The sequence below is a fragment of the Leopardus geoffroyi genome, chromosome C3, assembly GCF_018350155.1.
Source record: "Leopardus geoffroyi isolate Oge1 chromosome C3, O.geoffroyi_Oge1_pat1.0, whole genome shotgun sequence".
In the NCBI taxonomy this organism is placed as follows: Eukaryota; Metazoa; Chordata; class Mammalia; order Carnivora; family Felidae; genus Leopardus; species Leopardus geoffroyi.
The window spans coordinates 4900422-4922013 of record NC_059338.1 but is presented as its reverse complement, the minus strand read 5'-3'; the positions used below and the strand labels follow the sequence as shown (position 1 = coordinate 4922013).

Here is a 21592-nt window from a genome sequence, read left to right as displayed (position 1 = left end):
ATTAAAAAATAAATAGTAAATAAAATGCAGTCCTTCCTAAAGATAAAGGAATAAACTAGATGGCCCTGATTCTAATCTGTAGAAACCTCATCCTTTCTTTTTTTCTCCTTCAGTTGGCCCTGGAACCGGACTCTCCCTGTACGTTCCTGTCTGCAGGTGAAGACGCCGTTGTTTTCACCATTGACCTCAGACAAGACCGGCCAGCTTCGTAAGTGTAGCAGTAGATATTTTTACATCACTGGACTTCTTGGCCTTGAAAGTACCCTACGTGTCCTAGGTAATACCCACCTCTCCGGTCACTCCCCAGAGTCCCTCTGTGCCTATGCTAAGAAGCAGATTGAGGTTTAGGGCAATTGCTCACTTCTTTGTTGTTGTTTGTCTGTTTCTCAGCAGTGTAGCACTGTTCATGTGTACTTTTATTTCCAGAACGAGATTCAGTCATCTTACGTGTGAGCTTGAATAACTTGTTGATCTCTCCGTTCACTTGGGTGCCACTCAGCTCACCCACAGGAAGCACATCACCCTGCAGGGCAGCTGAGAGATACGGTCCTATGTAGTTTTCAGTTATTTATAGAAACATGTAAACAAATGATAAATCTTGAACAAAAATATTGGTAGCTATAATAGAGTTCTGTCTTATCACAGCTCATTTATACATGAATTTGAGACTCGTGATTAATGATTAAACCCTTATCAGCTATGTGATCTCATAGAAGGAACATAGCATCTTGCTTGGATCTGGACAGACCTGGGTCAGATTGCGACTCCGGCACTACTAGTTACGACCTGTCTGACTTTTCTGAACCTCAGTTTCTTCAGTCTGACTTTGGGCATAACCAGTATATCTTACTCTCTTGTCTCTGAGGGTTATTGATAAGGGTGCGTGAAGCCCCAGCATAGTGTCTGGCACTATGTTTGGAACTGATTATATTATGGCTGCTAATTATTTTACTGTGTTAAAATTTTAGTTCTTATAATAAACAAGTACATCTTGTTTAAAAATTTCAAATAATAAAGTATGTGGGCAAAATGTATGTGCTTCTTCATGCACATCTCCCCCACCCCCACTTTTCTAGCTATTGGTAACTGTTGTTAAAAATTGTGAAATACCTTTCCAATCCTTTTTTATACTTTTATGTATCTTAATACATACGTATATGTTTCACCCATGTGTATATATACGTACATACACGTAGGATTCTGCAATTTGCTTTTTTCACGTTATAATGTGTTTTTGGAGTCCTTACTACATCAGACCATAAAGGTCTACTTTACAGCATTGGTGTAATACAGTTTATTTAATTGCTACCTTGTTGATGGATTATCTAGATTTTTTTATTGTCTTGTTAGTCTTAAAAATCATAACAAATTTTGGGGTGCTTGGCTGGCTCAGTAGAACATGGGACTTTTTTTTTTTAATGTTTATTTTGAGAGAATGTGCGCGCGCGCGCGCACACACACACACACACACACACACACACACACACACACACAAGAGCTGGGGAGGGGCAGAGAGGGAGAGAGAGAATCCCAAGCAGTCTCCACGCTGTCAGCACAGAGCCAAACTCTGTCAACACATGAGCCAAATTCACGAATGTGAGATCATGACCTGAGCCAAAACCAAGAGTCAGACATCTAATGGACTAAACCACCCAGGCGCCTCTAGGGAATATAATCTTAAGGCTGATTATTATTAGACTTATTTTTATTTTATTTTTTCTTTCTTTTTATTTACCTTTTTAAGTAAGCTCTATGCCCACCATGGAGCTTGAACTCCCGACCCCGAGATCAAGTCATATGGTCTCCCGACTGAGCCAGCCAGGCACTCCAGACTTTTATTTTTAGAAAGGTCACTATAGAAAAGGTTGTCTAGAAAGTGGGAGAATTTAAAAAATGTTTCAGGCTTGTAGAAAGGATGTACTGTACTTCTATAAACCTTCAAGAGAATGAAGATTGGGAGATTATGGGTTTTACTGGAAGGTGAACAGGCCTGGGTGACAACAGATCTACCTTCTAGACTAGCTTGCAGTTGTTTAGTTGTGAGGAAATAAATTAATTTCTTGATCTGCAAGTTTGTGGTTTTCATTTTAAAGTTCCAGAGTAGGGGCAGGGGGAAAAATGCAGAGGTGAAGCAAATGGGCTGAGTTTGTTCGGTCTGCTCTGGTAGAGAGCTGTGAGGCAGGTGGGAGAGAGCTTATCCTGTGCGTCAGGTTCTAGGAAAACCACTGTGAGGCCACAAGGAGTTGGGAACCCAGTACTGGGCAGAACAGATGAGTGTGTTAGCTTACTGGATTTGGAATGAAATGATGTACACGGTGGCTCTGGTGTGAGCAGTGATAGATGGGGAATGTAGGAGAAACTTCACGTAGGAGCAGGCCCAGATTCTGGATTTGGGGAATCAGGGACTGTCAGTTTTCAAAAAGTTTTTGCTTTAAGGATTGAAATAGTAGCGGAAAGCTTGACTGAGGTGGGGAGCTGAATGGCTGGAAAATCCAAGCTATTCTTAAGTTTAAGCTGGTGCGTGAACATCCACTTACATCAGAGACGTTTTTGTGTGAAGCTGGCGTAAGGGGAACTTTTACGTATTTATGATAGCTGCGTCTCTGGAAGCTGGTGGTGTTGGCCGACCTCTTAGGAAAAGAGTTGGCTTTGGAGCTGTGGATGGGATATTCGTTTAGCCAGTGGCAGCCAGTTTGAGATCTTCTTCAAAGGAATTCTTTGGTCTGACTTGTAATTATTTTCCTTTTTTTTAAATTTTTTTTGCTGGAACATACCTGCTTACTAAAAAAACTGCAAATTTTATAGCGAAACTTAGTAAATTTGTTTCCTGTGTTTTTGTGTGCTGCCTCCTCCTAATGTGAAAAACATTTTTCCCCCTGCTGCCATCGCGATTAATCATTGAAACAATTTTTTTTTAAGTTATTTAAGTAATCTCTACACCCAACATGAGACTCGAACTCATGACCCCAAAATCAAGAGTTGCATGCTCTTTCGACTGAGCCAGCCGGGTACAAGATTAATCATTTTTATAGCACATCTGCTGGTTCCCCAGAGGGCCCAAGGTACTCTGCATTTATCCACCGGGAGAGAGAATTCTTTGTTTCAGGTGAATAAAGTGAAGCATTAGAAAGATTGAGTTGTGTCAGGATTACAGGACAGTGAAGCCCTATTTCATAATCTGTCCCTTTTTTTTTTTTTTTTTTTTTTAAGTTTATTTATTTTGAGGTGGGGAGAGACAGAGAGAGAGGCGGAGAGAGACTCCAGCTCGCACCCAGAGAGCCCCATGTGGGGTTCAAACTCCCAAACTGTGAGATCAGGACATGAAGTGAAGTCAAAAGTCGAAAGCTTAACCAACTGAGCCACCCACGTGTTCCCAGGTTTCTTCCTTTTGCTTCCACACGGTCACCTTTATATTTGTCTGACCCTCTCCTTCTGAAGGTCCAAACTGCTGAGAAAATGGAGTGGTCCTGTGAAAAGCAGCATCTGCTCGTTCTCCCTGTCTACAGCCCGATTTAGATGGGGCACCCGGGTGGCTCGGTCGGTTAAGCGTCCAACTCTTGATCTTGGCTCAGGTCATGATCTCTTGCTTCATGAGTTTGAACCCTGTGATGGGCTCTGAGCTGACAGTGCATAGCCTGCTTGGGATTCCTTCTCCCCCCCGCCCCCGTCCACTTGCGTGCTCTCTTTCAAAAAAACAAAAACAAACGATTAGAGCTGTCTCTTCTCCACTGCTGGTTTTATTCCTTAAACTCTTTTTGGAGTGTTTTCTACCTTGTGTTTTTGAGGGTTGTGTATGTGTGTGTATTTCCTAATGACATTCATTTTTAATGATTTCCATCTACTGTTTTAATGAAAGGTTACAGAGATTTTAAAATCAAGTAAAATCTCTCCACTTTGCTTAGCGCATTTCTAGGCTGGAGTGACTTTGACCAGGCAGAGAGGATGCTAAAATCATTTCTTTACCAAGAAACTCGTTGTCATGGTTATATTTCTTTCAGTTTCCATAGCAACAAGATGAGCAAAACTCTAGAATTAAAAACGAAAGCTAGAACCCAGCCCTTTCCTTCCCAGTCTTTCATTTCCTGTAAATTTACTAATCTCTGTGATGTCACATTTGACTGGCTGGACACTTAGACCTGGGAAGCCGTGGTGCCACCTTTAAGCTGGGACAGAATAGAATTATTTAGTCCGAGTCTTCTGGCTACAACTTCAGAATTTTAGAGAGTTTCCTCAGGACCCCAGTACCCTCCTAAGGACTGCCTTTTGTGGTACAATCAGAGGAGTAATTTAGAGAGGATTAGCCAGCCTTGTACACAGCTGTCTTCTTAGGAATCTCCTCTCCTAGCTCACTTCGGGTAAAGGAAGAATGCTGGTTTCCTCCGGGCTGTCCCTGTGCCAGGACACTGTGGCTTGTCAGTCTTCAGTGTGCATGTTTAGAGCTGGGTTGTGACACTTCTGTGGAATCCGGGAGACAGATTTAACCCTAAGGTCCCTTCTGGCCACTGTTTCATGATTGGTCCTCTTGCTGACTGCTCCCAGATGATTGGGAGGGTGTTTTTATCTAGGACGGGAAGGTGTGGGCAGGGTCGTCATGTTGGGCTCCAGCTAAACTGACACCACCTGGGGAGCAGTACTTTTGCGTACGTGTACCTTACATGTCTTGGGGAACACTGGAAAATGACTTCACTACGCATTTGTTTTTCCATTCCTCAAAGTAGCATTTATTAAATATACGTGGAAGTGATTTTGTCTTGTTCTTGTTCCAGTGTCCAAAACTAACAAAACCACTTTTTCCGTTTCTAAGTTTTTATTTATTTATTTATTTATTTATTTATTTATTTATTTATTTAGAGAGAACATGCACAAACATGTGAGTGGGGGCAGGGGAGGGGGGTGGGGGGGGAGAGAGAGAGAGAGAGAGAGAGAAAGAGAGAGAAAGAAAGAATCCCAAGCAGGCTCGTCGCTGTCAGCTCAGCGCCTATCACCGGACTTGAACTCACGAATCGTGAGATCATAACCTGAGCAGAAATCAAGAGTCAAATGCTTAACCGACTGAGCCTCCTGGTGCCCCAAGACCACTTTTTTCTTTCTTTATCGATCAGAATCTGGTTTCTTCGCAGCTTTGTCTGCATTACTCTCTGCTCTCTCTTGCCGTGACCATCTGGGTATTTTCGAGAATATAACTTTTCTACTTTTCTACTCTTAAAGGAAACTGGTGGTGACAAAAGAGAAGGAGAAGAAAGTGGGGCTCTATACGATCTATGTGAATCCTGCCAATACCCACCAGTTTGCAGTGGGTGGACGAGATCAGTTTGTAAGGTGAGTCTGGCTCCTTTGTGTCTCTGAGGAGTTGGGAGACTTGACGCATTGGCTGCCGCCAGGTGTCTCTTGTGGGAATGTGTGAATGGCCTAGGAATCCATTGCCCGCCATCTTGAGTTTTTTATCGCCTTCCAAAGAGTTTGAGCTCCTTCTGAGGCATTCTGTTCCCTAATGTAACGGTCCTGATGTGGGGGGTGGGGGTAGCTTACCATATTATAGAGATGATCAAGTTTTAAAGAAGTTTGATAAATTGGCCAAGGTCCCTACAGAGCAGCTGAGACATAAACCCAGGTTTACTAGCAAATGCTCTATTGGTAAATATTTTCCACCATTTTTCCTGTATAAGCTAACGTGTACTAAAAATTTTGAATGGTTTCAGATACAGATCTGAGTGGGAGTTCTCACTGTGCACTCAGGGTTTTTGACTCCCACCGTCATGAACCAGTTTTCTTTCTTCATAGCGGTACCTTCGTCACTGTGAACGTTTGCTAGAACGCTTGCTGTTGAGGCCCATCCTGAGGAAAACCAGAGTTCAGAGATTCAGTCCTCATGTGCACCACTTAGCTTCCTTCTAGCCCGTCGTCACAAACTTAGTCACGTCACAAACCCCTACCCAGTTGGCCTGCGTGAACCATATTTCTGTAAAAGGGAGGAGACAGAGGATCACTAGGAAAATAAATGACTTTTTGCTTTCCCGGTGGCGGGTGGAAAGCATTATCTTCCTTTTTCAACGAAAACTCATTTTTATAACTGTATTCTGAAATTAATTTCATTGATAAGTGTCTTGGGGATAGATTCAGTTTTTAGAAATGCATGAGAGATGACCTTCCCTTGTTCAAGAATCCTGCCACAGGAGAATTGGGCAACTTTGTTGCTCTCTACTTCCTGTTTCCCTTGGTTTTCAAATTCCTGTCCTTTATTCACCAATAACAGATACATAGTGGTAGTTTTTGTTTTGTTTTGTTTTTTTAAATAAGAAGCAGTTGATCAGCAGGGGTCGGAGTTGTCAGAACGACCAGGTGGTGCCTCCTGCAAATAGGGCATTTACTGAAATTCCTGATTTGGATTTCCTGCCTAGAGCCCTGGATTGCTTGAAAAGTCCGTGTCTGTAGATAATTCATCCACTGGTCCTTGATGTTTGGAGGAGACTGAAGCAGTTGGCTTTATTGAGAACTGCAGTTGATAATGCCTTAATCCAAAGCTAATACTTGGCCATGGTTAGAGTAAAGCTGGAAATTAGTTTTAGCATTTCAGCACGAGGGGAAATACTTCGATTTTCTGTTTCTTACCAGCTTCAGTATCCTCTGTCCCTTTGTACATCCCAGATTCTGAGGAGATACAGGCTATTTACTTGGCAGAAGCCTGTGTGGGTTTTGAGGCCCCCTGACCCTGTGCAAGCAGATGGCCCTTGTAGCATCCCAGCTCTTCTCTGACGTTAGGGTCATCCCCAGTTCCTCTGGCACCTCTTCGGTTCAGCCAGTTGAATGTTTTGGGATTTCCCCATCAGAGCTCACCTTTTCGGTACAAATTTGAAAATACCGTTACTGGATAGTTTACATCATACGCCAGTAGCTTTCATTCCTAGCCTAAAGGAATTCCTTCAAGGGAACACAGAGAAATAGCTTACTCATCCTCAAGGCCTTTGCATCATGAATGCAAAATTTTGTTTCAGTGTTGTGAGGGAGCGTTGAAAGGAAGCCTAGAGAGACATGCTTTTTGGTCTGTGAGCCCAAAAAGGTGGGGGAAGGAGGGGAAAGAAGGGAAAAAGTAGGCAAACGGAGATGGTGGAGGTGAGAGTGCCTCCTACTAAATCTTGTTTGGGTTGGTTAACGAATCGAAAGGCGTGAAGAAGAGGAGAATGTATCAGATGAATGAATCCCGTGGTGGTTGGTGGACAGGTAAATATATTGGTAAAGGACTTGGAGTGGGTAGATGGTCCCTTTGCTTCCCTGTCCTTGGGCTGATCTTCACAAAACAGAGAACACTAGATTACCGGCAGGTGGCGGGGAAGAGGAGGTGAGGCGGGAAGAGAGAGACTATACCGTGACGAGTTGGCGGGTACCTGGAGGATGGTGGAGGGAGGTAACATAAGGGTGCTGGGTGCTGAGGTCATGCCGAAGCCACTCTTTATCTGATTTAAAACGTGAAGGGAATAGAAAGACTCACTGCCGCGGAGATGTCACTTCTTCCCAACTGGATCTGCTGATTTGGTGCAGTTCTAACCAATATCCCAGCAAGTTATTCTATGGATAGTGACAAACCCTTTCTAAAGTTTATGCAGAAAGGCAGGAGACCCATAATAGTCAACACGGTGTCGAAGGGGAAGAACGAAGCTGGAGGACGGACGCTACCCGATTTCAAGACTTACTGTAAAGCTACAGTAATGAAGATGGTGTAGTACTGGCAGAATAACAGACAGACAGATCAGTGGGATAGACTAGAGAGCCCAAAAGTAGACCTGTGTGAGTGTAGTGCCCTTACCTCTGACAAAGGAGTATAGGCAGTCCAGTGGAGCAGAAGTAACCTCTTCCACAGATGGTACTGAGACGGCTGGGCATCCACGTGTGGGAAAAAAAGGGAATCTAGGTACACACTTTACACCCTTCACAAAAACTGACTTGGGTGGATCGTAGACCTACCAGTAAAACCCCAAACTATAAAACTCTTAGGTGATCACGTAGGACAAAACCCAGATGGCCTTGCTGGGGTGTGGTGATGCCTTTTTACTTCAATTTTGATTTAATAAGTTTTTATTGTCTAAAACGTACAGTTGGTGGGATCTATTCATGCATCTTCACCAGCGGCTGGGGCACCTCCGTCCTTGGTGCTCCTGGTGTAAATAGCTTGAGCTCTGTACTTTGAAACCAGTTTGATAAATCCTTCGCTAAGGAGCTCCTGAAGGGCTGCCTTGGCCAGAAAACCTCAAATCCCCGGTGTCTCAGGACAGACAACAGCTAGAGTCTGAGCTTATGGTTAGGAACGGCCTTCCGGAGTTTGTCATGAGTTGCTTTGTCAAACAAGACCAGGTTATGGAGCTTGTCCCAAACTTTGCCTTTGGACACTTCTTTTTGGCCTTGCCCCCAGATTTGTTCACTGGGTCTTTGTCTTTTTTGGCCAACTTTTTGGCATCTTTCTTCTTCTCGTCGTCCTTGGGTGGCGAGGTCAGAGAGCAGCGGGCACCCCTGCGGGCCTTGCTGAGATGTTGGACCAAAAGTAGTGACGCCTTTTCAGATACAACACCAGAGACACAGTTTGTGAAAGAAATAGTTGATAAGGTGGACTTTATTAAAATGAAAAACTTCTGCTCTGTAAAAGACACGGTCGAAGAGAATTAGAAAACAAGCCACAGGTTGGGATTAAATATTTGCAAAAGACCTGAGAAAAGACCGTTGTTTAAAATACATAAAGAACTTTTAAAACTCAGCGATAAGAAAACAGCTCAATTAAAAAAAATGGGTCAGAGACCTTAACAGACGCCTCACTGAAGAAGGTATATAGGTGGCAAGTAAATACATAAAAAGGTGTTCCACCTCTGGGTCATCGGGAAAATACATATTAAGCAACGAGAGACTGCTACAGAACACGGACCACAGCAAATGCTGGCAGGTATGTGGAGCCACGGGAACCCTAACAATTGCTGGGAATGCAAAACGGTACAGCCACGTTGGAAGACAGTGTGATCATTTCTCATAGAACTAAACATGCTGTTCCATTTGATCCAGCAGCCATGCTTCTTGGTATTTATCCAGAGGAGCTGAAAATTTCTGCCCACAACGAAACCTGTACACGACGTGCATCGCAGCTTTATTCATCATTACCAAAACTTGGGAACAACCAAGGTGTCCCTCAGTGGGTGGGTGAATGCATAAACTGGGACATCCAGATAATGGGATAGGATTCAGTGCTAAAAACGAAATGAGCTAACGAGGCACAAAAAGACAGGGAGGGACATGAAATGCATATTACTAAGTAAAAAAAAAAAAAAAAAAAAAACAATCTGAAAAGGCTACATACTATGCGATCCCAGCAACATGATATTCAGGAAAAGGCAGTAAACTATGAGGACAGTAAAAATACTAGTGGTTGTTACGGGAGAGGCGAGAAGAACAGGCAGAGCACAGAGGATTTTGGGGACAGTGACAGTGCTCTGTATGACACCATAATGATGGGTAGGTGTCATCATCCATCTGTCCAAACCTGTAGAAAGTACCACATCAAGAGCGAGCCCTCAGGTAAACTGTGGACTTTGGGTGATCATGATGTGTCGGTGTAGCTTCATCCTTGGTAAGAGCAAACGCAAACCACTCTGGTGGGTGTTGTTGATAATGGTGGGGATCATGCTCACGTGTGGACAGAGAGTGTATGAGAAATCTCTGTCAGCTCTCTCAACTTGACTGTAAGCCTGGGACTGCTCTAAAAAATAAAGTCTCTGCCATTTGAAATTTCTTCCTGTCCTATGCTCAGAATAAAAGGGAAAAATTCGTATTCATTTTTGTATCGGCGCTGTCTGGCTCAGTAATTGACAAGCTACACTGCCTGTTTTTTTCCTAAGTAAAGTTTTATTGGAGCACAGCCCTGGCTGTTCATCTACGTGTTATCCAAGGATGCGTTTATGCTACAGTGGCAGAGTTCAGTAGTTGTGTCAAGGACCAGGTGGCTTGTCAGCTTAAAATATTCACTATCTTGCCATTTAAGAAAAAGTTTACCAACCCCTAGTCTAGCTTCACAGCTAGAATATAGTAGGTTTTTTTTTTTTTTTAAGTTTATTTATTTTGAGAGCGAGAGCCCATGCACGGGGGTGGGGAGGTGGGGTGGGGGGTGCAGAGAGAGAGAGAATCCCAAGCAGACTCCGTGCTGTCAGCACAGAGCCTGACATGGGCTTGATCCCATGAACTGGGAGATCTGACCTGAGCCAAAACTAAAGAGTCCAATGCTTAACCGGCTGAGCGCCCCCAGGCGCCCCGTAGAATATAGTAGGTTCTTGATAAATACCGAAGAAAGGGGAAGGAATGTAAAGATTTCCTCATAAAGAGGAGGGGCAGAGCCCATTAGATACTGAGGAATACTGAATGGTCCATATACCAAAATATTGCATATTTAAATGTGTTTTACAGGGCACTTGGGTGGCTTAGTCGGTTAAGCGTCCGACTTTGGCTCAGGTCATAATCACAGGTCGTGGGTTTGAGCCCTGCATCAGGCTCTGTGCTGACAGCTCTGAGCCTGGAGCCTGCTTCGGATTCTGTGTCTCCCTCTTTCTCTGCCCCTCCCCTGCTCATGCTCTGTCTCTGTCTCTCTGTCTCTCAAAAATAAATAAACATTAAAAAATAAGTAAATGTTTTACTAATTTGCAGACTTACAAAGTTTACGATTGCTTAGTGACATTTAAGAATTGTTGGTTTAGTTTAGAGGGAAAAAATTGATTATCAGATGCTCTGTTTGTTGAAGAGTACTAATTAGCAATATAGCAGTCTCCTATTTGTGGGTTTTTTTTTTTTTTTTGATAGCTAGGGGAGGGGCAGAGAGAGAGGGAGACGCAACTAAGCAGGCTCCGCGATGTCAGCACAGAGCTGTACATGGGGCTCAAACCCACGAAATGTGAGATGGTGACCTGAGCCGAAACCAAGAACCAGACGCTTAACCAACTGAGTCACCCAGGCACCTGTCCTATTTGTCTTTCCTTTATTCGGTGTTCATTTAGCAAAGATTTCTGGGTAATTCTCAACGCAGGAGGATATTAAGCAAGAAATTGTGGAAGATAGAAGTATGTATTGATTGATTCATTTCTTCATCCAGTGTTTACTAAGCACCTGCTATGTGCTAGACACACACTTGACTAGACATACAGGGAGCATTCTGGAGAAACAGGTATGTAAGGATTAAAAATATTAAGTAACTACCCAGGATTACTCGTCTACTAAGTAGCAGAGTTAGTATTTGAACTCAGATCGTACGCCTCAGACATGGTAGAAACCCTTTCACCATGCTGTCCTTTCTCACAGAGGAAATATTAAAGACAAAATTAGCGTATCAGGTAGAGGGAGCAGTGTGTGTGGAGGTGAGAGAGTAAGGTTGCGACACGGTGTCTTCAGGGAAGCATCGCTTTTTTGTTTTGTTCTTGTGTAACGTGTAGGATCTTTTGAGAAGAGATGGAGAGTTGTATGTACTAAGGAGTTTGGACTTTATTTAGTAGAAAATACAGAGTCACTGAGTAGATTTTAAGCCGGGAATTTACACAAAACATTGCATTTTGGAATGATTCTGGTGACGACATGAGCAAGGAGGTCAGAAGGATGCAAATAATCTCAGCGAAACCTCTCTCTAGGTTGCAGTTTCCCTATACAGAGGCTGGAGAGCTGAAGACCCGGCCTCTGGGGAACATGGGCATTTTAGAGAGACAGACAGACGAGCTCATGAACACCAGTAAGGGGCCGTTGGCCATCAAGGAAAGACACCGTTTGAGGGCAGGAGTGGTGAACGCTGTTGGGATGTGAGAGAGACGCCCCGAGACCCTGCTGTGGGTGGAGGCCGTCAGGTCCTGGTGACTTGAGCCAGACAAGTCCCAGTAGAGGGCTGAGGGCCGAGGCTGGACTACAGTGGATTGAGAAGTGAATAGGGAGTGAGGAGGTGAAAACGTTGATGCAGGTTGCTCCACTTAGTAATTTGACTACAACAGGGAAGGGCAGAAAAGGCAGCGGTGGGGCCGGTCAGTGGAGGGAGGGTTTTTGGGAAGTGGGCGGACAGGCATGAGGAGGAGGTTGAAGAGTAGACGGATGGAATCAGGTCCTGCAGGGATGAAGTTAAGAGCAGCTGTGGAGAGGAGGCGTGGAGACTGGAGGAAACACGCCGCCGTGTGTGGTTTCTCCCGGATGTCCAGCGCCTGGCGGGACGCTCTCACACGACATCTGCCCCAGATGTTGGAATGGATGGTCAGAGGTTGGGTTGCAGAGATGGAGGGAAGGGGACCGTGGTTGGATGGGAATGAAGGCAGGAGAGAGGACGTCTGGAGGAGATCCTGGTGTGGTGGGTGTTCGTAATTGTCACCGCGGGGAACGAGAGGGAGAACCAGCCAAGTAAGGGGCCAAGACGGGACCGAAGACCCGAGGACTTGCACGAGCCCGGCCTGGTAGCAGCAGACCCTGTTGGGGAGCTTTCGGTGGAAATCAACAGTAAGCGATTACAAGCTGGGAGAGGAGAGAAGCCGCTTCAGGCTGACGTGGTTTAGGATTACCACCTGGAGAAGAGCTAGGGTTTGGAAGGGGGTAGGAGAGGCGGGCCTTCAGGGAAGAGCGGGAGCCAGAAGCTTGGTTGGGGACTGTCCTTTATCTGTCCTGACCTCCCACTGGCTGTGGTTCCCACCACTACGCATTGCAGCTCTTCAAGGGATTGGTTTGTAAGTTGTAACATCTCCGTCGTTTCCGCCCACGGCAGGATTTACGACCAGAGGAAAATTGATGAGAATGAGAACAACGGAGTGCTCAAGAAATTCTGTCCTCACCACCTGGTAAGGTTCACGAGGGGCCGGTGGTTCCAGGCTTCCCCGACTCAACCCCAAGGCTGTCCCCAAGCTTGTCGGCCTGGCGGGTGGAGCTTGGACTTTGGAGTCAGACCCCTGGATTTGAATCCTGGCTCCACCACTTACTGGCTTTGCGGTCTCCGGCAGTCGCTTCACCTCCGTTAGTTAGGTTTTCTTAGCGACAAAGTGCGGAGGTAAAGATAACTGCCTTGCCCCGTGACGGTGGGGCTGAGTGAGATAGGGCGGATGTAGGATGGCTGGCATCCTACAGAAGACGGCCAGCCGAAAGCCCTCTCCCCCGAGGCGGCCACGTTTCACTGGCTGTACTCCTGTCCGTCTCTCTCTTCCGCTCTCTCACTCTCTGGGAGAAGATGTAGGGGAGTTTGAAGGAAAACCTGTTTCCTGAAGGTGGTGTGACAAGTGGGGGGGTGGGGCATCAGTCAGTATCTGCTCCTTATTGCAGGTGAACAGTGAGTCCAAAGCAAACATCACCTGTCTTGTGTTCAGCCACGACGGCACAGGTACGTGCGCAGGGCCCGGCTCCAAGGCTGGCGCGCCCCCTCTGTCCAGGGAGCTGCCGGGCCAGTGAGGCGCGTGCCCTCCGGCGCTCACCGCCGTGCCCTGGCTCCGAGTGGAGCAGCTGGGGAGTAGTCGCTGCTGGTGAGCACACGAGCGGGAGGACACAGCAGACGACCCCCGGAGGCGCCGGGCGCCACCCGCAGATCAGATTTCGCAGCGCCCGTCCCGAAGCCCAGGCTCCTTGCCTGAGCAGGTGCTCACGCCTTTGGCTCCTCCTCGAGTCAGTGGGTGTGACCTTCCTGAGCATCCTGCTACCCCTGGGTTGGCAGCGTGTTCTCAGTCTACCCTGGACACCTGACCTGCCTGCCGTTCCAACCGAGTGAGATGGGTGCCATCCCCGGGTATTAGGAGGGGGCACTACCGGCCAGAAGCTGCACCCCAGCCCCCGACTCCTGGTCCCGGCTGTTTTTCAGCCTTTGCCTTCACTACTGTCTGCTTGTTCTTGGCAGAGCTCCTGGCCAGTTACAACGACGAAGACATTTACCTCTTCAACTCCTCTCACAGCGACGGGGCCCAGTATGTGAAGAGATACAAGGGCCACAGAAATAATGCCACAGGTGAGGCTGTCTTTTAGTTTCCGTCCGGTGGCTTAGAGAACTGCAGTGTTTCGATCAGGTTGTACAGATAAGAACTACCTGAGGGACTTGGCAGGGGGAGGGTGTCCCTGATTAATTGGCCAGGGGTTTTCACGGGCCTGCTGTGCTCAAGCACGGAGGGCCCGAAGCCCCTCGATCCCTGCAGTGAGGTTACTTCCTCTGGGCGTAAGGAGACGTGGGTGACTATTTTTCCTGGGGCTGCAGGCGACTGCAGGCTTACCAGGCTTGTCGGGGAGTCTGGGAAAGCTGTCCGCTGCCGGTGGCACCGAACTGCCTGAAATAGTGGGGAGCTGCTCACTCTAGGGTGGAGGGGGCGGTGGGCCTCTGGGAGGAGCCAGAGGAGGAGAGTGGTGCTGGGGGCTCCTCCCCAGTCTGCGGCGGGAACGGCTGTCTGGGTTCTGCGTGCGGCTGCCTAGCTTCGCCGTGCCCCGGACTCACTGCCGACCTTTTGGAAATGCCGAAGCGTGGCTTCTGCCTTCAGACATCTGATTCAGCTGGCGTGGGGTACAGCGTTGTTGGAGTTCTTGAGAAGCTCCCTACTGGACTCTCGTGTACAGAAAAGTTGGGGTGGCCACGGCTCTGTTGCTGCCACCACTCCCAACAAGTACCTGTCATAATTTTGACTTGGAGGGACGTGTCCTTTCCTTCCGAGTGAGTGAGGAGAGCGGGAGAACTTGGGCTTGGAACTTAGTCCACGGGCAGCCAGGGCGAGGGTGCAGCCCCGTGCTCGGCGCGGAGCTTGGGCCCCCAGCTCCCCCAGCCACGTCCCAGAGTGGAGCCCTGTTGTTCAGTCTTGGGTACGGGTGCTTCTTACGGGCAGCTGTGGCATCTTCCTCCGTCGTCCTTAGCCCCACTGCCGGCCCAGGAAGCACTGACAGGGTCCTAAGGAAGCACACAAACCAAGGATGGGCTGGGAGTGTGGAACAGGGCTGCCTAGTGGGCTGATTCAGGCCGGGACAGGTAAGGCATTCGTGAGGCCGGGGGTGCCCCGCAGGGTATAGACCACGGTGATTGAGGCTGCCACCGAGGGACCGGAGCCCCTCTGCCCCACGGAGCTCTTGGAGGGACTAGAAGCAGGCTCTGGGAATGGCATGACTCTTGCTCTGTCTGTTGTATACGCACAAGCCCTTGATTTGGTTTGTGAAAATGAAAGGGATTCTGTGGCTCTTTGCCGACTCGGACTTTGTGAATAACTAAATTCCCTATGAGGTAAATACATACAGGCCTGATGCCAACTTCCGTGTGGTTTCTTCCCTCGTTCATCGTTTCAGTAAAAGGCGTCAATTTCTATGGCCCCAAGAGCGAGTTTGTGGTGAGCGGCAGTGACTGCGGGCACATCTTCCTCTGGGAGAAGTCCTCCTGCCAGATCGTGCAGTTCATGGAGGGGGACAAGGGAGGCGTGGTGAGTACGCTGTGCCGGCCTGGCCGGCTCCCTGCTCTTCTCGCCATTGAGGTAGGTGTTCGCAGGGCCCCTGAGTTCACTGTGGCGGCGTGATGCCCTGTCTTGGAGTCTGGCCAGCCACATCGAAGGCACCAGGGGGTGCTGAGGTTTGCGTGGAATGTTTTCTCCCGTGTTCTGCCTTCTGCCCCTCTGAGGCATGGTTTGTTCGGGAGAGAAAGGGACTGTAGGGAAGAGCCTGTGGCCTGAATGAGGGGTCTCTAGCCACGCACCTTTTCTGAAAGGAGAGCATTGGAGTTCAGGGCACTCCCATCGTGCCCGGTGCCAAAGGGGTCTCCGTGCCACGTGCCTCATCCCTTAAGAGTAGCTGAGTAGGCATCTTGACTAGATCCTGGGTCCGTGGATACAAGGTAGAAGGAGCACTTTTCAGGCAGTTGGGAGAGTCAGAATATGGTCCACACATCCTTCCGTGGGGCATTCAATGTTAGGTTTCTGTCATGTGACAATAGCATTTTATTTATATAGGAGAATATCCTTGTGCTTAGGAGATACGTATTAAATACGTAGAGGTGAAATGTCATGTTTATGTTTAAATGAATATAAACCCATAACATCTACATTTAGATAGGGACAGAGCAAATACGGTGATTTGTTGTGGTGGTGGTTTAAATAATGACTGAGCAGCCTGCTGTACAGCCCGTGAGCAGATCACAGCCTGCCTGTCCTTTGAATTCCAGACACCCTTCGTAGGGGTAGGGCAGAAAGGAAGCATGAGGGGTCCTGAATTGGGGAGCGAAGTGCGGTCCGCTCTTAAGACCCATCTAGCTCATCGTATATTTTTTTTCTTTTTTGAGACCCAGACTCTGATAAGGAATTTAGTGGCTTCCTATTGTAAGGTTTTTGGACTGCAGAAGATCTGAAAGAGGCGGTTTGGGAGACTGCCTTGTACTGATTACCCGAGTCTGGTTAGGAGCCTCTCAGGAACGGCTGAGACAGCTTGGTCTCTCTCCCTTTTCATCCCGTCTCCGCTCCAGGCAGTTGCAAAGAGCCCATCTCTTCATGAGGTGTCCAGACAATGGTGGTAGAATTTAAAATGGTGCTTTGCAGTCAGGCTCCCTTTCCTTGTGTGTTTCTTGCCTTCACGTGAAGCTCTTTCAGATTTTTTTTCTGGTTCTGTCTAAGTTTTCGGGACCTGGGGCCAGTAGAGATCCCAGGCTTCTCTGGCCTGGACGAATGTGGAGAGGGTGTGGAGCTTGAAGGCGTGTCTCACTGTTGCCCGCTTCCTGTCCTGCCTTCCGTAGGTCCTCCTCTATCACCTGCAGTGAACAAACTAAAACACTGGAGTCTTCACGAGAATTCTGCAGTAGGCATGTAGTCAGAAGGAAGTCAGAAGGGCCCAGTGAATCCTTTCTAGATCATAAACTGTCTTGCGTTCGGTTCCGGAGAGATGCAGGGCCGAATGCCCTCTCCCAAACCACTCTGCAGGCCGGTTTGCTTTCAGCGCTGCCAATAGCAGGGTCTGATGGGTAATCCAGGTTCTCAGGTGGAGAGGGCAGCCGCTTGGGATAGGCGGGCCCCACGCCTGGATCTGGTGGTCACGAGAGTGAGAGACCAGAACAAGAGATCTAGAGGCTGCACCCTGAAGGGCGTTTCCCAGCTTGTTCTTGTCCCCATGTGAGCTTGACGATCTGTGTGTTCCCACCTGGCCGCCTCCGTGTTTTTGGCCCTAACTTCCCCGCAGCAGGTCGCCAGGCACCAGCCTCCAAAGAAGATGCACAGCAGCTCGTCGTAAAGTAGAATATTACAGCCAGAAGGGATCTTAGAAGTTATCATCCGCCTTGCCCAGGTCTCTCGACTCGGGTTTTGCGTCAGTCTCTAGTCCTTTCTTTGTTCCCATTTAAGGACAAGGGGGTGGGGTTGATGTTAAGGACAGTCCTTGGTCCCCCAGAGCACTTCACTGCTCTGTCCCATCCGCGTATCTCCCAGCCCAGGCCTCTTGAGGCTGGAGCTCGTTGCTCCGCTCAGGTTGTTACTGACCGGGTAGTGCTGGCGTTCAGACGGGCCTGGCCCAGAAGCTCTCTGTCGGCTCCCCCTGCAGGCTCCAACCCAGGTACTATATGGTATTGACTGCTGTCTCTCTTGCCCTTGGCTTTGTCCTTAGTCCCAAGTTCCAAGGAATTTTTTTGATTTTGCTGACTTGCTCCAGGAGAGGTAGTCAGGGTGGAGGGCTCATCAGGAGGCGGCGGAATGATCTCTGGTTTGTACGTGTAAGTTGTCACGTATCTTTGGATAATAATCTCCAGCAGTGGAGCTCCTGTCTGGGGTCTCCTCATGCCGCAGATGCTGAGAACTGTCCGCACTACCCGAAAAGAGCCCCAGTAGAAACTTTGCAGTGAGCTGATACGGGGCTTGAGAGAAGGAGAAGAGGGGAAACGTGGTTTCTGCTTTACTCTCAGGCTCGGGCTTCACTTCAGTCTTCTCTGAGCATTTATTTACTTGTAAAATGGAAGAACAAAGACGATTGGAAGCCTGGGTCAGTATTTTCCATGCTGGCCCCAGTTTCCCCTCAGCTGCGCTCTCTGCGTGTGCAGGCCAGGCAGAGGAGGTTGGTCCAGAGAGAAGGAAAAGATAAAAGAGGCTTTTTGCCAGGGGTTGTTTTTTTGGCCTACGGGGGCAGCTGCAAGGCGGGATGGGATGGGGGGGGGGGGGGCACGGGTGAGGACCGGCTAGGGCCACACCCTCTTCCTTCCGGGTGCCTTTCCTATCTATTCTTCGGCTGACTAAGCCCCAAAATGCTTTAGCAGCTAGATCTGGGACCAGCTCTTCCAGTGGCCCTGGGAGCTGCCTGCCCTGCCCTGCCCTGCCCTACCCTGCCCTGCCCTGTTTGGAAGGCTGATGTTTCCAAGTTAGACAGCAGGGGGCATGGGTGCCTCCAGACAGAAGGAAGTTGCTGAAGCCAGAAGGCCTGCCTGTCTGCCACAGTCCCTTTCTCCTGCGCAGTCACTGTACCCAGAGGTGGTTTAGATTGATGCCGTGGATGCCCCAGGAAGCTGTGTTCCTACACTGTGCCACCCTGTGGCTGAGCCTGTTGGGCTTTCTGGGTGCACAGCAGGATGCCGTCCCCCGGGGGCGTGCAGGGTTCTCCAGCATCCGCGTGCCCCCACTGCCTCACCCTCCCCAGCCTGTGCCTCCCTCCAGTCCAAGTAAACCGTGCCAAGTGAATGTGATTGTTCTCTCTTTTCTGGGGGCTCAGCGGCAGCTGCTGCTTTCTTCATTTTTAAAAATTTATTTGCCATTTGGTGAAAGGCACTGAGATGTTTTTTTTCCAGCCTTGGGCAAGTTGGAACTGTGGAATCCGGAGTAGATGAGGTCATCTGGACCTCATTGCCTTTTTGTGAAGCCAGCAGTGAGCTTGGCCAGTCACCCGCCTGCCCCTGCGGCTGTGTCTAGGGCGAGGCCACCCCTGCCTATACCTGGGAGATGAGAGATGGGCCTGTTCTATCTATCCAGTCTCTGTCCAGCGTTTCTTCCACCCCCAGGGCCCTTGGCCTGCGTTCGTGATGGTTGGGCCTGCCTTCCCAGCACTCTCTCAGCTCTGATTGAGGAATATGTTTGGCTCAAGGTGAGTAGTGGTTTTTAAGTCCTATTCCCATATACCCCTGAGCCTGTGGTTTCCTTTCCTCTTGCCCAGGTAAACTGTCTTGAGCCCCACCCTCACCTGCCTGTGCTGGCAACCAGCGGCCTAGACCATGATGTCAAGATCTGGGCACCCACCGCTGAAACTTCCACTGAGCTGACGGGGCTGAAGGATGTAAGTAGCTGACTGCGGAGGTCCATGTTGCGCTTTGAGTCTAACACCCTCCCCCCCACGGCGGTGATTGGCCCTCGGGGAGCATCCCCTGCGCAGGGGTCCAGGGGCGGCTGTGGAGTGCCCTGAGTTCACGGCAGAGTGGGGAAGGGGGGTCTTTAGGAAGAATCGCTCTATTTTAGAGCTTCCTGACCTTCTCAGTGGATAAACCTGGGGCACCCTTTCCTAATCTGGTCTGGCTCCCCTTCGGCTTAACAGCTCCTGAAGGACGTGTTCAGGGGGATGGGGCGCCAGTCCCTTCTGATCAGGGCCGGGGTCCCTAGTCATTACTCGCCACACTCACCCCCAGCACCCTCTCTGGTTCAGGTGATTAAGAAGAACAAGCGGGAGCGGGATGAGGACAGCTTGCACCACACTGACCTGTTTGATAGCCACATGCTCTGGTTCCTCATGCATCACCTGAGACAGAGACGCCACCACCGGGTAAGCTGGCGTTGGGGGGTGGGCGCCTGGGGGCGGTGACCCCCGCAAGGGTCACATGTCCTAGTGCACACTTCCTCGCCATTTTAAAAAGCGATCGGGTGGTTGTGGTTGGGTTTCTTATCCATTGTCCTGCACCCCCACCAGAGCCCTGGTGTCGCCTTGGAAGAGCCACCAGGCAGACGGGTGGGGTCTGCTCTCTGCTCTCCATCGCTGCGCGTGAGGGCGCGGTGTTTGCAGAGGCGTGAGGGTGGGGAAGGAGTCGGGAAAAGTGATAAGTGTCAGAGTGACTTTCTGTTTTTCCTTCTGCTCGAAGAGGCCTAGGGCAGGGGTTAGCAAACTCTGGCAGTTGGCATGCTGCCTGTTTTGGCAAATAAAGTTTTACTGGAATACAGCCATACCCGTCCATTCATGTGGTCTGTGGCTGCTTTCGTGCTACCACAGCAGAGCCGAAGAGTTGCAGTAGACATATGCAATAGACGTGGTCGGTAATAGTTATTATCTGGCCCTTTTAAGGAAAAGTCCGCCGACCCCTGGCCTAGAGCACCTGAGTTACAGTTAAGACCTAACAGGCTTGTCCTCTTTGTGGGGAAACTACTAACAAGCCTTTCCCATTCTACAGCGCTGGCGAGAGCCTGGGGTTGGGGCCACAGATGCAGACTCGGATGAGTCCCCCAGCTCCTCAGACACATCGGACGAGGAGGAGGGCCCCGACCGGGTGCAGTGCATGCCTTCCTGAGGCCTCGGACCCAGGAGGGGTGGGCCGGAGCTGCCAACCCCGATCCTGCCTGGACAGCCCTTTCCTGTCTCAGGCCCTTACCTTCAGCAGAAACGCACTTTGGACTTTTTGCTTTAGATAAAAGAAAGACCTCCTGGGAGAAAGACAGACCGGAGGGGGCGCGAACCTGCGGAGTAGCTAGGAGTAGGAGCCAGGCCCTGGCATGGGCTCCGCGGAGAGGTGCAGAGGGCTCAGCAGAAACGGCCTCTCCCCAAAGCCTTGTTTTTTTTGGGAGGGGGGAGCCTATTTTGTTAACTGGTTTGGGGTAGGGAATGGGGTTTCCTTTTCTTTAATCTCCCTTGTTTCTTGGGTGGGGGGTGGGGATAACTGGCTGTTCAGTACCAATGGGCCGGGGTGGGGGCGGTGGATGTGCCGTTCTCTCTTTGGTTTAGGTTGTTGACCTTTTTCTTTATGTTTTAAAAGTCTGTGACAGTTGCATTCTCCTGCCCCCCCCCCCCCCCGCCCCCAGACGACCCCATCCCAGGATCCCGTTATTCTGGGGAGTCCTTGGAGCCCCTAACCGCCCCACACTCTTCACTGTCCTTCCCACCCGTTCATCCTCTGTCCTTCCCACGGTGTTTCACACATGCCCTTCTCTTCATCCCGTCACCCCTAACTAGGTCTGGTGAGGGGGGCTGGGGTGGCGGGAGGAGGGGCAGAAGTGGAGGAAGGATAGGAAGGATGTTACCTCTTCTGTTACTTCAAAAAAAAGTTGTTTGGTGGCAGCAGTCTCCTTGCCCTGTCACTGTTAGAGGCCTAATTTTATATCTATAAATATATTAAAAAGCAAGTCAAACTTGGATGTAGCACGTTAAAATTCTTGTCAGTTTGAATACCTGTATGTCCTCCGTGACTGCAGGGAAGGGACTGAAGGTGGAGGGTGGGAGTCCTGCCCTCGCAGTCACACAGGGCCCAGCCCGCCCTCTGTTTGCGGCCACCAGAGATGGGGGCCGACCCCTTGGGGTTTTGGAGGCTCCAGAACGGAAAGATCCTCGATTCTGCCCTTCCCTGCTTCCTGCCGCGGTTGCGGGGTTGGGAAAACAGGGAGTTCCTTTCAGTTCTTTGCCCCAGATCTCCTACCTCTCCTTGGGTCTTGTGGGTGCTCCCAGGATGCTCTCC

The 21592-nt window shown here is 49.3% G+C and overlaps 1 protein-coding gene and 1 pseudogene across 3 annotated transcripts in view; one reads left to right on the top strand and one right to left on the bottom strand.

The window, feature by feature from the left end:
* DCAF8 (DDB1 and CUL4 associated factor 8) overlaps positions 1–21273 on the top strand; it is a 40554-nt gene extending 19281 nt beyond the window's left edge. For all 3 annotated transcript variants that reach the window (XM_045455111.1, XM_045455109.1, XM_045455110.1), the window contains exons 6-14: positions 114–208; positions 5209–5319; positions 12749–12821; positions 13297–13354; positions 13862–13969; positions 15280–15410; positions 19099–19218; positions 19582–19698; positions 20318–21273. In XM_045455111.1, coding sequence (XP_045311067.1) covers positions 114–208; positions 5209–5319; positions 12749–12821; positions 13297–13354; positions 13862–13969; positions 15280–15410; positions 19099–19218; positions 19582–19698; positions 20318–20434 — 930 coding nt within the window. In that variant the 3' untranslated portion in view covers positions 20435–21273. The remainder of the gene's footprint in view (positions 1–113; positions 209–5208; positions 5320–12748; positions 12822–13296; positions 13355–13861; positions 13970–15279; positions 15411–19098; positions 19219–19581; positions 19699–20317) is intronic.
* LOC123585724 lies at positions 8105–8651 on the bottom strand (annotated as a pseudogene).
* Positions 21274–21592: the final 319 nt, after the last annotated feature.